The sequence below is a fragment of the Lagopus muta genome, chromosome 19 (genome assembly GCF_023343835.1).
Source record: "Lagopus muta isolate bLagMut1 chromosome 19, bLagMut1 primary, whole genome shotgun sequence".
Taxonomy (NCBI): domain Eukaryota; kingdom Metazoa; phylum Chordata; class Aves; order Galliformes; family Phasianidae; genus Lagopus; species Lagopus muta.
The window spans coordinates 8,710,149-8,725,113 of NC_064451.1; the positions used below are offsets into that span (position 1 = coordinate 8,710,149).

General features: G+C 58.2%; 1 protein-coding gene across 4 annotated transcripts; it reads right to left on the reverse strand.

The window, feature by feature from the left end:
- Positions 1-34: 34 nt before the first annotated feature.
- LHX6 (LIM homeobox 6) lies at positions 35-12,985 on the reverse strand. 4 transcript variants are annotated; one of them, XM_048966273.1, is made up of 10 exons: positions 12,888-12,985; positions 12,258-12,398; positions 11,976-12,161; positions 11,778-11,899; positions 7,603-7,823; positions 5,417-5,517; positions 5,245-5,340; positions 4,298-4,472; positions 3,846-3,949; positions 35-2,716 (listed from the first exon to the last, which is right to left on the reverse strand). In XM_048966273.1, the coding sequence occupies exons 1-10, from the start codon at positions 12,960-12,962 to the stop codon at positions 2,696-2,698; spliced, it is 1,242 nt and encodes a 413-aa protein (XP_048822230.1). In that variant the 5' UTR covers positions 12,963-12,985; the 3' UTR covers positions 35-2,695. The 4 variants fall into 4 exon arrangements, with proteins under 4 accessions (XP_048822230.1, XP_048822231.1, XP_048822232.1 ...); XM_048966274.1 differs by having other exon boundaries at positions 12,258-12,323; positions 12,888-12,973; XM_048966275.1 differs by lacking the exon at positions 12,888-12,985 and adding an exon at positions 12,585-12,782 and having other exon boundaries at positions 12,258-12,323.
- Positions 12,986-14,965: the final 1,980 nt, after the last annotated feature.

Genomic DNA, 14,965 nt, shown 5'->3' on the forward strand with positions numbered 1-14,965 from the left:
AACAGTTTGGGCTTGATATAAACAGAGCCTGATTTCTGAATTAGCAAAGCTGCTCGTGGCTACCTGTGGGAAGCTGCCCTCAGCCCGTGCTGCACAGCGATGCTCCCCGCTGCGCCTGCCCTCCCCAGCCCATGCATTACAGCCACTCCCAACAGAGTCCATCTCACAACTCGGACGTACAGTGTGATTCTCAAGTGGTTTGTCATCAGCAACTCAGCTGATAGTTTGCAGATATGTGTTTAACAGCCTCTCTTTCGTGGCACTGCTGAGACAGAAGATAAATACAAGAGACCGCTTTCTCCCTCAAAAAACCGTTGTGGGAATCTCAAGCGCTGCAGGCCGTCAGGTCACCTCACAGCCTGAGGTCTCTCCTTCAGCCTCAGCTTGGACCTGTTAGCTACCCATCTGCTAACAGCTCCAATTCCACAGCCTAACAATCACTTGAACGTGCAAGCTCGAATTGAGGAGGAGTGGGGCCCTGGTGACCCCCGAACCAGCAGCTCTCCCGGCTGAGCTGTGCACACACAGCGACATGCAGGAAGCAAAGAGCTCTGCTCACAGCCCATGGAGGTGTGCTGGGCCTGTGCTCACCTCTACAGGCAGGGAGAAGGGACACAAACGCGGCACCTTAGGGCTGCTCCTGCCCAAGGAGATGCTGGGGAGCAGTGCCTCCTGCCAGGCCACGCACAGGGTGTGTTTGGGCACACACTGGGAGTGGGTATTCACATGTCAGATGGTGACAGTAGCACTTTGCGCACCTAATTTCCTCTCTCCTTCCAAATGTTATTTCAGACTGAGAATAGAGCTGCTAGCTGCTGGCTGCAATTAGAACACTGGCCTAGCTGTCCAAATATTACAGCAGTCTCTCTTTTACATACACACACACACATACACACAGAGGTATGTGTATGTATTTCTTTCAGGATATCAACGTGTGCTGGTGTTCAGCTATTTCTCCAACCAAGAGAACTTGGTGCCCACCCAGCAGACGCAGTGTGAGCCGGTGCCACCAGCTCACCATGCAGGGCTGATGCTGGAAATTGATCTCCAGAGAGAAAAACACGAGTATCTACGGCTTGAATTAAAAACAAGTTACATAACTGATAGATTCCTGTCTTCTGCTCCTCAGGCACAGCTCAGTCACGTTACGCACTGACTGTGGCTCATTGCAGGCTTTCACATTCTCGGAAATGCTGCCTCCTGAAAGTAAGCAGCAAGACAGACCCATGTGCTCCCATGGAGAGGGGCTTTGTTAGCAACCTTGGCTCTTGGCTCAGTGCAAGCTGAGAAGGGCTGGCAAATGCTAGCTGTTTACTTTTTGTTATTACCATCAATGAAGTATCATTTCAGAGCTTTTTTCCTGATCTGCGGCCAGACGGCCGAGTACTTCCTTTGTTGTTGCCATGAGACTGCCCCAAGGGTGAGCCCCACACGCCTGCTCCTCCGTGCACAACCGGTCAGGACTGTGCCTCATCCAGGGACCTGGCAGGAGCAGCTGCCTTGCTCTGGTAAGGGATAGGGGTGAGCAGGTGCTGCCAGATGGAGGAACACGCATTGCCTCGCTGCCTGCCGGCCTCACTGCTGGCAGAACTTCCCTGGCTGCTCCCCGGTCCCTCCCTGCTCTTCTCACTCACTGAGCCCAGAGCTGGGCCCCTCTCCTGGGGTCCACGCCAGAGCAAGTCACTTCTACACATCTACTGGTGAGCTTCCCTTAAGGATTTCTCAGTCCCAGTGTATGGAGCATCTAGGAGTTTGGTGTAGGTACATTCCCAAATCACCCATTCATCATCCAACATGACTTAAAGGAAATAAAGTAGCTTGTTAATAAGGAACGAGAATAATAATAATAAAAAGATTTGGCAAATGGCTGTGAGAGGAGAGACAGTCGGTGCTCTGAGAACAAGTCAGCAATTAAAACCTTCAGAGTGCCAAGCCTGGCTCTGCCACCGACCAACCCTACCACTCCTTTCAGTTCAGGACATCTCCATATCCCCTCCTATAAAATGGGGGGAACACTAAGATTTACTTACCTTACAGAGTGATCAAAGGGCATGTGATTCTAAAGCACTTTGAGAAGGAAGAAAAACTGCCTATTTCCAGCTGGCATCGTGTTTTCCACTTAGTGGAGTCACAGCTACCTGTGACTTTGGCTCAGGAGTCCTCCGTGTGCTCTGAGTTGCTGAGCCAGAGCCCATTTCAAGTCTCACACATGCAAGTGTAAATGAGGAGGGATGTCCGGGAACCAACAGTGCTTCACTGGTGCAAAAAGAGAATCAGGCCAAACTGTGTAAATTCCTCCTTTCTTTATATTCGTGGGTGATCATCCAACCCCCCGTGACTCAGCGTGTACTGATGTGTTCATGTGCCCACGGCTTGGGAGCAAGGTTTGTAAGCACAGCAGTCACTCATTTGGGCTGTGTCTGGCATTGTCTTGGAGAGACTCACTGTCATTCTACAAGTCCACAAGAAACAAGTGAAAAATGCAACTCTGCACTTGACACACACATACACAGAGTGTTGCTGGAGAAATAAGAGTGGATGTTAGATGCTGGTCAATGGGAATAACCGAGAATGCCGAATCTGAGTTTCTCCTGCATGACTGAGAACAGTTGCCTTGGGCTGGACACTGCGTTTCAGCGACTGAGGGGCAGTGGTGCTGGGAGCGCCATGGGCAGGCGAGGAAGAGCTTGCGGAGTCAGTACTGAAAGAGGATGACCTGGGGGAGAAACAGGAACCAAGCGTTAGCTGCTTCCAGAGACAAGCGGCCCTCACGGCAGAAATGGGATCTCAGGGAGCAGCCAGGCAGCACGCACCCAGCTGAAGCAGGGCAGCCACCTTCACTGAGGGACAAGCTCTTCTGAGCCATTTTTGTCCCCAGTCCTGCTCCTAGAACAGAGCCTGCAGGGAACACAGGTTTCTGGAATTCACCATGGAAGGAATTGTTTAGAAAAGGAATTTGGAAGGCAGCTCTATGTCCTGAGAACCCAGTCCTGCAACATCTGCAAGCAGGCAATAGCATTTAAGTCACAGGAGCTAGCTGCTGCGGAGTCTCTTTGAATGACAGCATCAGAACTACATAACATTTCTGAAAACTCTGCAGTTTCTGTGGTGATAAAGTCATGATAAAATGATAGCACTCTGACCAAGCAGTAACCTTGCAGTGCCCCTGCCTCTGCTTGTCAAAACAGAGCTCAATAATCTCTGGTTGCTGCACTAAACAGAAGGAGATGCTGAGAACTTCTAAAAGATGAAAGCTAAAATGATGCCAAAGGCTCAGCATTTCCTTAAAATGAAACCACTTAAATTGAGATCCCAAGCACATATGCAACAGTTCAGAAGCCTTGCCCCCAGATGAGCACTATGTTAGAATGGACAGATGCTGAGGGGCTCAACAGCAAAATATCAATGCATGTTTCTTAGCGAGACGTTGTGAAATAACATTCCAATTCATGATACAGTAACAGCCAGTTGTTATTTTTTGAGCAATTCTGGAATTCCCAAGAAATGAACCTTTCCTGTTAACTCATGGAAAGCTGTGCAGACTGAGAGCCAGCAGCACTGGGGGAAGGGAGAACCGGGCACAGAGGAGCTCAGGCAGGAGGTCGCGAGACCCCAGGGCATCTCAGCACACCACGACATTGTGGGGCATTCAGTGCAGAACGCAGTGGTGCCATTTACCGACAGTCATTCTAAGGCCACCAAAATGAAGGAAACACAGCCAAGAGCCGGCGGCTGCCAGATCACAGAGTGCTGCTCACAAGAGCCAGCGGTGGCACTGATAGGACACAAAAGCTGCTGTTGCAGGAGGAGGTTGGCCCCAAACCGGCAGCAAGGACCAGCATTACCTTCTCGCCCCTATTCGATAGCGGTCCTTCCATGTCTGCTTTGAGGTGCACTGGAGGAGCCGTGTAGGGAAGTCTACAGTGCACTTGTCCACACTGTACCTGACCTGTGGAGGAGAAAGGCCTCAGCCCCGTGCCCACAGCCAGCCCCACAGCGCGGCCTGGCCAGGGGGCTCTGAGGGGACACCGCCAGGCTGGGGCTCGCCAGGGCCCTGTCCCTCTGTGGGGGGTGAGGGTGAGGAGAAGCTTTGTGGGCTCACAGAGCCCAGGCGCTCCGTCCCGCTCGCCCTTCTGCCATAACACCGCTCGCAGGCACTCCATCATGGCCTGGCGGTGAAACAGGCAGCCTGCGAGCGGGCTGCTCGCCGTGGAAAACACAGAACGGCCAGCGGCGGTAACGCCAAGGAAGGAGCTCTGTGGGGCCAAGCTGTGCCCCCCCCCGGCCCCGCACTCACTCTCAATGTATCCATGCAGTGTCACCATGCGGGCCCTCTCCGGGCTGCTGAAGGGCGAATAGTGGATGTCCTCGGCGAGGGAGGAGGGGATGCGGGGCGGGGGGGGCCCCGAGGGCGGCACCGTGTGCTGGGGAGTGTGTTTTTTATGGCGGGCTCGGCAGTTCTGGAACCAAACCTGCAACGAAAGCAGAGGACACTGAGGGAGGAGGGCAGTGGGCTGAGCTGCACTCACACACGGGGAGCCATCGCCTCGCACACAGACCCACAACAGCCACCTCTGCAGTCACAAAAGGAACCATGTGTGGAAATGCCCACACAAACACCACGACAGCATCCGCTGGTCCCACAGCATTTCACTGCAGCTGAGAAATGCCCGTGCTGCAGGAGACAGCCCTGCTCCGTCCCACCGGCAGCCACGACTGTGTCTCACTGCTGTTAATTAAAGCAATGGTTTGGGGTTACGCCCTAGAACTAAAACATGAGTGGAGGTTTTTCCATGCCAGTGTGGTGTTTTCTTTCTTAAGCTTTAATTTCTTTAGGAAAATTGGGAGCAAAATCCTTCCACGAGTCACAGCACGGAGCAGTGCCCTGAGGCCACGCAACGGCCACAGCAAGGAAACAGCCACAAGCGTTTGACAAATCGCTTCCTGCTCAAAGCACCTTCAAAAAACAGCCCATAAAGAATCGCCCTGCACGTGGGCTACTTGATCCCGTGCTGAATGAAGAGTCTCAAGAACGGAGGCCTGAGCCAGGTCTTTACACGTTAGAAAGTTAAACATGTCTTTGGTAGAAGAACACTGCATGATGCCCACACTTTGCCTTCATCCCACACCCCGTATCCCACACCTGCATCCCATACCCTGCATCCCACACGCCGCATCCACCTGTATCCCATGCCTGCATCCCATGCACTACATCCTGCATGCTCGCCCACGGCCATCCCTCACCTGAATGACTCTCCGACTCAGCCCCGTCATGTCTGCGAGTTTCTGAAGAGTTTGTGCATCGGGGTTGTTGTCCTGAGCAAACTGTGCCTGCATGACCTGGCGGGTGGCAAGGAGAGGAGTCAGCTTGCAGCTGACACCGCAGCCCTTCCCGCCCCCAGCCCAGCCCCGCTACCTGCAGCTGCTCAGCGGTGAAGGAGGTGCGGGCCCTTTTGGCTGGCTTTGGCTGGCTGTCCTGCTCTGAGGGCACGGCCCCCTCCAGTGTGATCCCATTGCCTGCGAAAGAGAAGCCCAGTTTGAGTTCAGTGCAAAGAGCTGAACAACAGCCGTGTGCCTCAAGCATCCCTCAGTGTGCGTAGCAGTGCTGGTCTGGAGCTGCATGGGGCCACTGAGTTCTCCATCGCCAAGGGCAATGCTGACCCTGATGGGTTTAAAGTTGAGTAGCAGCAATGTTGTGGAAGATGTGGAGAATTATGGATGGGGAAAGGGAAGTGGGAAGATGGATTCTGAGGTCAATTGAGCCAGCCCAGTCTCGTGGTCACCACTTGGCCGCATGCCCCAGCAAGCAGCCCAGAGGAGCCCTGCCTGCTGCTGGGCACACCAGGACCCACACCACGTCACATCCCCGTTGCCTCCATCACCTGTGTCATTTCAACAGGCTCCTTGCTCTTTTCCCTGGCCCCAAACCTCCCTGACCTCCTCCTGGGCCCTGAGGCAGCAACAGCAGAAGCAGCCCCTTCCCTGCGGCACCACTCTGCATGGTACCACGGCCCAGGGCAGCAGCCTTTCTGCAGAGAGATGTGCTGAGGCAAGCCTGACTGTGCTCATGCAGCCATGGAGCCACTCGGGGAGAGGCCAAAGCCAGGGCCAGGACCAGGGCCCCCACCCCATACTGGGGTCTGCAGTGAAGCCCATGCACTGCCCAAAGGAGTGATGGATGAGGGAGGGTGCATGCATGGGGCTGGCGCTCGCCCTGCTCCCAGGATGCGCCTGCACACCATGGTGTTTGCTCTGCAAGCTGGACAGGGTTGTGATTGTCTTGGCTGGAGTTGAAGGACTTTCTCATATAGTTTGACTTGTTCTTTTAGGATGATGAATGGGACTCTGACTTCAGCAACATCTGTTTATTTTTCTTGTGTGTAAAACCTCATGTGCAGAAGAAATTGCTGGGTAATTACTGGAGGGGGAAAAACGCGTGGCCCTTTAACTCTGCAGCAGTGCAGCTCCCCAGAGCCTTCCCATCCCCTCCTCCAGCCAAAGGGCATGGGGAGGTGGGCACCTGCCTGGGGACACTCAGCCCCTGTCCTGACACTACCACAGCCCCTTCTGCAACACAAATCCCAGCCCTTGGGCAGGGCCAGGGCACTGAAGGATCTCACAGACAGGCCCAGCCATGACCACAGCTGCAGCCCCGCAGCCCCACACTCCTCTCAGACCCACGGCCCCTCCTTCCATGCCCTATGCCCTTCAAACCAGCCAGCCATTGGAGCCTCCCAACCCAACAGGGCACGCTGTTTCCATCCTCTTACCCAAATGCTGTAAACAGAAACACTGATTATTTTCATGTCAGGTTGTTAATCACTTCCACATGCTGCACAGGCTGGGACGTGGCATTGGCCTCCCCATACCCGTGAAGCTCTACTGAGTGGCACACAGGCAGGAGCTGCACTCCCAGTGCAGAGGGTCCCTGGGCACTTCCCTCAGCATTTCTGCAGCTGCACAGTATCTCCGTGGGCAGTGTCCCTGCAATCCAGCCAAGCACCAGAGAGGCAGGCAGGCCCTCTGCAGCCCTGCTCCTGTCGCCACACAGCCAGCCACAGCCTGAGAATGTGGGGCAGGTTCCACTCTGGCCCAGCCCAGTGATAACATGATATGGCATGGCCTCACAAACCCTCCAGAGCCACTTTGTTCTGAGCACCACTCAGCCACTGCCCTGCAGCCATGACACTGCATGACCTCATGGCACCGGCAGCAGTGGGATGCAGTTTGGAATGTGAAAGCCACTTGCAGCGCATCCCTGGGCGGGCAGGGCCAGTGGAAAATGATGGGAAGGGTTTGTACACCCGCCAGGTTTCCCACCTTCTAGATTTATGACTCGCAGCCTCCAAATCCCCACGGCTTTCTGACCCACCACATGTGGCAGTGAGGCACAGCGGTGCGGTGGAAGCAGGGCCGGGGCCGTGCTCAGCACTGCCCTCAGCACACGGCTCTGCCGCGGGACCCTTGCATGGCCAGTGCAGGAGCAGCTGCTCTGCAGGCACCATCCCGCTCTCCACGCATGGAAACAGCCCTGGCCCCTCGCCATGGGCGGCGATATCCCCGCGCAGTACCTGGGCCAAGGGCGGTGTTGTGGCCACGTACCATTTTCTGCTGCTCGCTTGAGGTTCTCTATCATGGTGTCATAGTGGATCCGGCACAGCACCTTCTCCTCCACCAAGCCGAACTCCTCGCCCGTGGAGAGCTGCCTCTTGCAGGAGAAGCAGGCGAAGCAGGCCAGGTGGTAGGCATTGCCGCGCGCCCGCCGCACCCAATCACTGGCGTAGATCTGCCGGCCGCAGCGGGCGCACTTGGTACCAAAACGGCTGCAGGAGGAGAAGACACAGCGTGAGGGTGGGCAGCAGAGCCTGAACCCCCCCGAGCCCCCTGAGCCCACACAGAGAAAGGGTGGCAGTGAGAATGCCCTGGAGCTGCTCGCAGGCAGGGATCTCCAGCACAGGGTGCAGCCGAGGGCCGAGCTGTGTGAGCAAGCGCTGAGGTCACGCAGTGCAGTGAATCAGCCTCCAAGTTCACGGGCTTTTTATTTTGATAACAGGCGGTGTGACACTCAGATGGAAATTCTGTTAGAGCCATTTTTCCCCTACTGCAATAAATCAAAACATGTGTTTTCTCCTAACACATACAAACGTATGCATCTGCTCTTTCCTCCTACAAGGAGGTCTCCTCGCAGTGAGAAGATGATGATTGTGCTCGGGTTTATTTATGCTGGGAACTATTGTGGCGGAATGAGGAGGTGCCGATGCCGCCCCATCCCCGCACACCAGCGGCTTTGCCTCAGCATCTCAGCACCGCGCTGCCGGCAGCTGCCCGGGCACAGCCAGCCTCAGCTTCTGCTAACACGGGTGGGTGCTCAGTTCGAGTTTTATTACTGTTAAAATAAATAAACACACCAAGCAGCGAGCAGTGGGGGGAGGCGAGCATCTCCTCCAGCACCGCAGAGCTGATGCTGGCCCTGACACAGCCCTGATCTCAGCCGCTGAGGAAGAGAAAGGTTTAAATTTTTCAGCCTGACCATCGCTGACCAAAAAAAAAAAAAAATTAAAAAAAAAAAAAAAATCAACCCCAAAACCTGGACCAACAAAAAAAAGCTGCTTAAAGAGGACATTTCTGAGCTGAAATTATACAGAGACTTAGCTAAGAGACTTCGCTAATTTACTTCAGATGGGAACATTGTAAACTGACTTTGTGCCAGCTCACTTATATAAACGCACAAACAAAAGAACTGTATTAATTTTTTATTTAGAAGTAGAAATCGTTCCTGTAAGTCGAATTACTTTGAACAATGCGCTGTATAAACAGTCGTATTTGCAGAACGCTCTCAGTCAAGGGGGCAGGCTCAGAGGAACTAACGACACGTGGTAGTCGCCTCTCCCCACTTCCATCACTCCCTGCTCCGAGCGGGCAATGCAGTGTGCTGGGACGGCACGGCCCGCGCTGCTGCTGGAGAGGATGGCTCAGAAATGAGACCCTGCAATGCACCGAGCTGCTCCTGATGCTGGGCAGTGAGAGCCCCGTGAGCCCCGCGCAATCAGCAGCTGCAGGGCACAGGGGTGGTCTGTGGGGCTCCTGCTGCCCGCCTGGCAGTGAGGGGACAAGGACGGGGCCGAGGACGGAGCCACGCTGCAGCAGGATGCAGCCCAACTGGTATCCCTGCTGGCAATGCTTGAATTCACAGCCCAGGCATCGCCACCAGCCCTGGCCCCTCGCAGGGTTTGGGGCTGGGTGAGCAGGCACTGCCAGCTCTCCGTGACAGGAGACAGAAAGCAGCATCAGGCATTTCCAAGGAGGAATCACCCCATTCCACCACCTCAGGGAGGGTTGCAGTGCCTGGGGCACAGGAAGGCACCCGGTGCCACAGTTCCCAGCCCTGGCACCCACTCCTGCATACGAGGTCAAGGTGAGGGCAGGGCCATCCACAGCCCCAGAATCCCCATCCCCTCCTGGTGAGCTCCATAAGAAGACCCTAATGCAGCCCCAGCAGCAGCAGCTCCCAGAGATCACACAGAGCAATGCAGAAGACCAAAGCAAGCCCATCTCCACAACGAGCCACAGCTGTGCCCAGGCTGGAGCACCACCCTGCAGCACAGAGGAGAGGGGTGGCAGAGGTCACACTGCCACCAGCCCACCTGTGGGCCCTTGCTGTTCCACCCCACAGGGATGCACGCCAGGGCTGCTGTCCACACATGCTGTCTGTGCCCCGGGCAGCCCAGCACAGTGCGGCATCCCAGGGTCACACCAGGAGCACACCAGGACCCGGCTCTCTGCAGCCGTGGGAGTTTGGCCACAAGCAGCCCTCGCATCGCCTGGGAACACTGTGTTCCTCCAACGGAGCTCCACGAGCTCCAGTTTTAATTTGGTTCTCCTCAAAGCGCTGGAGCCCTGGATGCCAAATGCAATTATTTGACAAGACACAGGAAACAGCAACGCTTGCTCAAAAATGCACGAGGCCGTGGAGCTGCCGCAAAGCCAGCACTTACACAGCTTCACACGTGCAGGGAAGGGCCGGGAGCAGGAGGGGGCACGGGGCAGCGCCCGCGGGTGGCCCCGCGCTGTCCCTCGGCATTGGCACCGGGCAGCGATCCCTGCATGGCTGCATCCACCCCGGGAACTGGCAGCGGGGCTGTCTGCTCCGCTGTTAAAAAACACATTTCATACGCAGCAATACAAAGAAAGATAGAAAGATAGAAAGAAGAACAAAAGAAAAATAAAATAATAATAATCATAACAAGTCTAAACAGTCAAATTTGTGCTTTGCCAAGCGCTGCGTCCCTGCTGTCTGGGGATCTGCAGGGCAGTCCTGAGAAGATCGGCGCCGTCTCGGAGAGGAACCCGGGTGGGGTTCGCCCGAGGCTGCAGCCCGACCGCCGGCGGCCGCGACCCGCGACCCCCTCATTGCGGCTCCTGATCGCGGCGCTCCTGGAGCCCGGCCCGACCCGCCAGCACCGGGAACCGACGGCGGCGGCAGCACGGATCGGATCGGCTCCGCTCCGCCCGGCCCCGCGCAGCATCGTTTCCCGCACACACACACACACAAAAACGAAATCATTTTGTGCTACAGCCAAAGGCGGGGCGCGGGTGCGGAGCTCCCCCCCAGCGGCACCAGCCCGCCGTGCCCACCTCCGCGCTCCGCTCCGGCCCCGCGCTGCGCACCGCCGTTCCCGGCACAGACGGTTCTTTGGGGGCAGATCTCGTTCCCCACATTTGCCCATAGCCAATTTCGAGATTCGGTTCGCTGCTTTAAAGCCGTCTTTGAAAACTTCCATCCTTTCAAAATATTAATGAAATCAAAACGATTATTAATTAATGGAAACGCTGAAAGCGCTCCGAAGCAGCGAAGCGGCACCTCACAGTTCCTCAAACGTCCGTGGGTGCGGGGGGGATTCCAGCGGACTCCGGAGCCGGCGGTGCGCACACGACGGCGGCACCGGGACGGACGAGCACGGGACAGCCTCACCGTAAATAATACAAACAATAATAACAACAATAATAGCAAAAACAAATAATAGTTAAAAAACAAAACACTGCGGAATTCAGCAGCGCGCTCCCTCGCAGCACAGCCGCCACCCGCTCCGTCCCGCAGCGCAGCCCCGCAGGGCTGAGCATCTCCTGCCCGCGGCTTTCCCTCCCTCCCGGCATTCCCGCACCGCGCCGGGACGGGAAGCGCCGGCGCTGAGGGCTGTGGGGCGAACGGAGCCCCAGCGAATAGTTGGGGATTCCTCCACCCCTCGCGCCGCAGTTTCTGGACGAACGCGCGGTGGGAGGTTATCACCCAGAGGCGATCACCGGGCTGCGGCCCGACAGCGGAACGCCGACCGCGGGGCCGCGGCTCCGAACGCCGCGGTGCGTCCCTGCCCGGCGGCCCCCGGCCCCGCCGCACACCCGCCCGAGGGCTCCGCGAGGCCGGGAATTGTTTCGGTTCTGTACCTTTCTGACACCAACGACACTTCGGCTTTTTTTGGTGCTAGCCGGCATAAAAACGGTTTTAGAAACCATTCGGCCCCGCAGACGGACGGGGACATTCTAAAAGCCGGGCCGTACTGTCCAGGACAATGCCCCGCGCCGGTTCCCCCGCACCGCGGTCCCGCACCGCAGCGGGAGGCGGGGAAGGAACCCCGGGCGGGGCCGCGGCCGCCCCCGGCTCCGTTCCTCCCGCAGCCCCGCGCCGCCCCGAGCAGCAGCTTTGCGGCCCGGCAGCTTCGCAGCCGTTTCCCGCAGGGACCGGCCAGGGACGCCGCGCACCCCCCCGGCCCGGCTCCTACCTGAAGTAGTCCATCTTGCAGAAGATCTCCTTGTTCTTGATGTAGCAGCTGTGCTGCTGCCGCAGCGAGGTCCGGCACACGGAGCACTCGAGGCAGCGGACGTGCCAGATGAGGTTGTTCACCTGCGGCGGAGCGGACAGAGGCTGAGACCCGGGGCCACCCGCAGCCGCCCCGCCGCCCCCGCCGCCCCGCGCTCACCTTCAGCAGGTACCGGTCGAGGATCTCCAGCCCGCAGCTGGAGCACACGTTCTTGCCGGCCGACGGCGTGGAGGAGGAGGACGAGGACGGCGGGGAGCAGACGGACGGCGTGGAGGGGGTGCTGGGCGCCGAGCGGGCGTCCTCCTTCTCCAGCGCTGCGGGCAGCGGCTCCCCGTCGGGCTGCGACTGCGGGCACAGCCCCGCGGGTATCCGTCAGCCGCGGCCCCAACACTCCCGCCGCGATCCCCGCCGCGTCCCGTCCCCGCATCCCGCACCGCTTACCATGGCGCGGCCGTGCGGGTCGAGGCAGCGGGCGGTCGCTTTGGGCAGCGGCTCCGGCGGCATCACCTTGCGGGAGAGAGCGGGAGAGGGCGGCTGCGGTTCCATGCGCCGGGCGAGCGCGGGGCACCCTATATAAACCGCCTCAAAACAATAAATAAGAACTTTCTAGTGGCCATTTAAATCCTTTGCAACAAAAGCTGCGTCTCTTTAATGAAGCAATTTGAATGTGGATTGAATTCTCTCCCTGCCTGCACTTAACCCGGGCCTCTTGAAGTAATCGCTCGGTTCCCATGCGAGCCAAAGCGCTGAAAAAAACCCACAAACTACCTGCAATTAGAAATTGCCGTAAATGCCCGAGATAAGAGGTACCCAGAGTGTCAATTCCGGCTGTCAATCAGGGAATCCATCAGGCCACCCAAAGAATTGCAAATTTGATTTTTTTAATGGTAGTAATTAAAAATCGAAATTCTTCCCCCTCTCCCTCCGCCGAGCGCGAAACGCCCCAGAAAGCGCCGGGATGCGAAATCCTCCCCTTCGGCGCGGGAGGCGGCGAGCGACCCCCGGGCCCGGCCCGGCCCGCACCGCCCCGCACCGCCCCGCGGCCCCGCGCCCGGCCCCGACGGCGCTCACCTTGTCCGCCTCGGTGCCGGCCGGGGCGCGGCGGCCGGGGCCCCGGGGCTGCCCGCCCTCATGGCTCCGGAGCATGGGGCGGGCGCGCCCCGCTCCGCCCGCCGCCGCCGCCGAGCTCCGTGCCCGCGGGCGGCGCGTCCCGGGGCCGCGGCAGGAAGGGCGGGGAGCCGCGCCGGCCCCGCTCCCCCGCCGGGGGCGGCCGCGGGCCGGGCAGGAAGCGGCGCCCCCCCGCCGCGCCCCGGGGGCCGCCCGCCCCGCCGGGCCCCGCTACCTGCGGCGGCCGCGGCACTGCCCGCGGGCGCGGCGTAGGGGCGGGGGCCCGGTGCCCCCTCCCGGCCCCGACGGAGCGCACGGACGGGGCCCGGGCTCGGGCAGCGCCGCCGGGCGCGGCCCCGGGAGCCCCGCGCTGAGCACGGAGCTCGGCGGGGCCGGGGGATCGCACCCACCGCCGCGGTGTCGCGCCGCCCGCCGCTGCCCGGGCTTCATTAGTAACCTGATAATTCCCCGGCAAAGCCCCAGCAGCGGTTCCACCATGAAGTAATTGTAGGACGGTAACGTGAGCTGATGGCGGCCGGGGATGGATCCTCGCGGTTATTGATTCTGACAGCTAAATTGTTAACCGAGGGGGAAATCAGATGAAAGCCATTTTAGAATAAATACAAGACATTAGGTTGAAACGCTGAGGTTCTAAGAAAGCCCGAGCAGAGCCCCGGAAAGCCGAGCCGAGGCCCGGCAGCGTCCCCCGCCCCACCGCGCGGCTCAAACCGCTCCCGCAGCTCCACCGGGAACGCGGAGCGGCTCCTGCGGACGTAGAAAGGCCGGCGGCCCTCCGTGCTACGAGAACCACGCCGGTGTGCGATGGGCGCAGCGCGGACGGGAGGGGCTGAGGCGCAGCGCTGCCCGGCTCGTGCTGCCCCGTCGGAGCGGCGGAGGCTGCAGCCCGAGTTTCTTCGCTGCCCGCATCAGGGCCGTGACCGTGCGCTGCTCGGGGAAAGCACGCGGCCCGGCTGTCCCGCACGCGCTCCCTCCCACCAAAGCAGGGCACGGGGACAGAGCAGCTCCATCCGCGAGCGACTGAACCGCGTGGAAACGTTCCTTCAGGTGAAGGCACGACTCCACGTCAGCCCTGAGCGATGGGGCAGGAAAACTGAAATATCGAGGAACAACCTGCAAGACGGGCACGGTGAACGATCCCCTCGGTTCCCCACCTTGCCGGGAATAGAGCGGAACCAAAGAAAGCCAGACAGGAGGTGAGGGCTGTGCAGCAGCCGTGAGCCCCGCTCTGCCCTGCAATCCCTTCAGGTGCTTCTCAGAGCGATGTTAAGATGGCTGATAGAGCCCAAGCGTTGTGTATAGAAGCGTCACCGAGCATTTACCTGCTCCCGCACGCGGTGTCAGGAACGGCCCGGCTCTGCTGTGCTGCTGTGCCATTCCCAGGCAGTGCACGCAGTGGGAGCGCTGCCCGGGCGGCAGGCACGGCCCTGCAGTCGTGCTCCCCCAGGTCTGCCGCGGCCCAACGCCGCACAACGCACTTCTGTTACCGACGGGGCAGTGCAGAAAAAAAAAACTGACTGCAGCTATTGTACACAGAATGGTATCAGTGGGCTTCGGTTGGTGCCAAGCATTTACCACCCTCACTTCCTGCGTACCACCCTCACTTCCCTGGAGGAAAACATGCATTTTAAATGTTTATTTAGAGCCTTAAGAATTTCAACAAGTTTAATTTAAATACAAATAAATATCAAAATATGAGTCTGAAGGGAATGACAGCACACGCCTCACCTCCTGAATTTAGGCATTTTCTAAATTCCTATTAGAAACAGAAATGGTTTGAAATAATGCAGATGCGCATCCTGAGGACTACAAGGGGTAAGAACAAAACACAGGCTGCTCACAGAGGAATGCAAATGGGTGTTACTGACATTCACAGGGGGACAAACTCCAAACCGTACTTTCTTTTTACTCAGGTACCCAAAGAAAATTAGCAAGCAAGTATCCAACAGTACAAGACCTACTTCTCAGCAACTCAGGCTTTCAATCTATCCACCATACACACGCACAGCTTCATTCTGGGGGCT

Coding starts and splice junctions, on each gene's coding strand:
- LHX6 (XM_048966273.1), bottom strand. CDS start 12,962: ATGCTCCGGAGCCATGAGGGCGGGCAGCCCCGGGGCCCCGGCCGCCGC. Junction 3,950..4,297: donor ACTGCATGGATACATTGAGA/GTGAGTGCGGGG, acceptor TCTCCTCCACAG/GTCAGGTACAGTGTGGACAA. Junction 2,717..3,845: donor TATCGAATAGGGGCGAGAAG/GTAATGCTGGTC, acceptor TTTCTCCCCCAG/GTCATCCTCTTTCAGTACTG.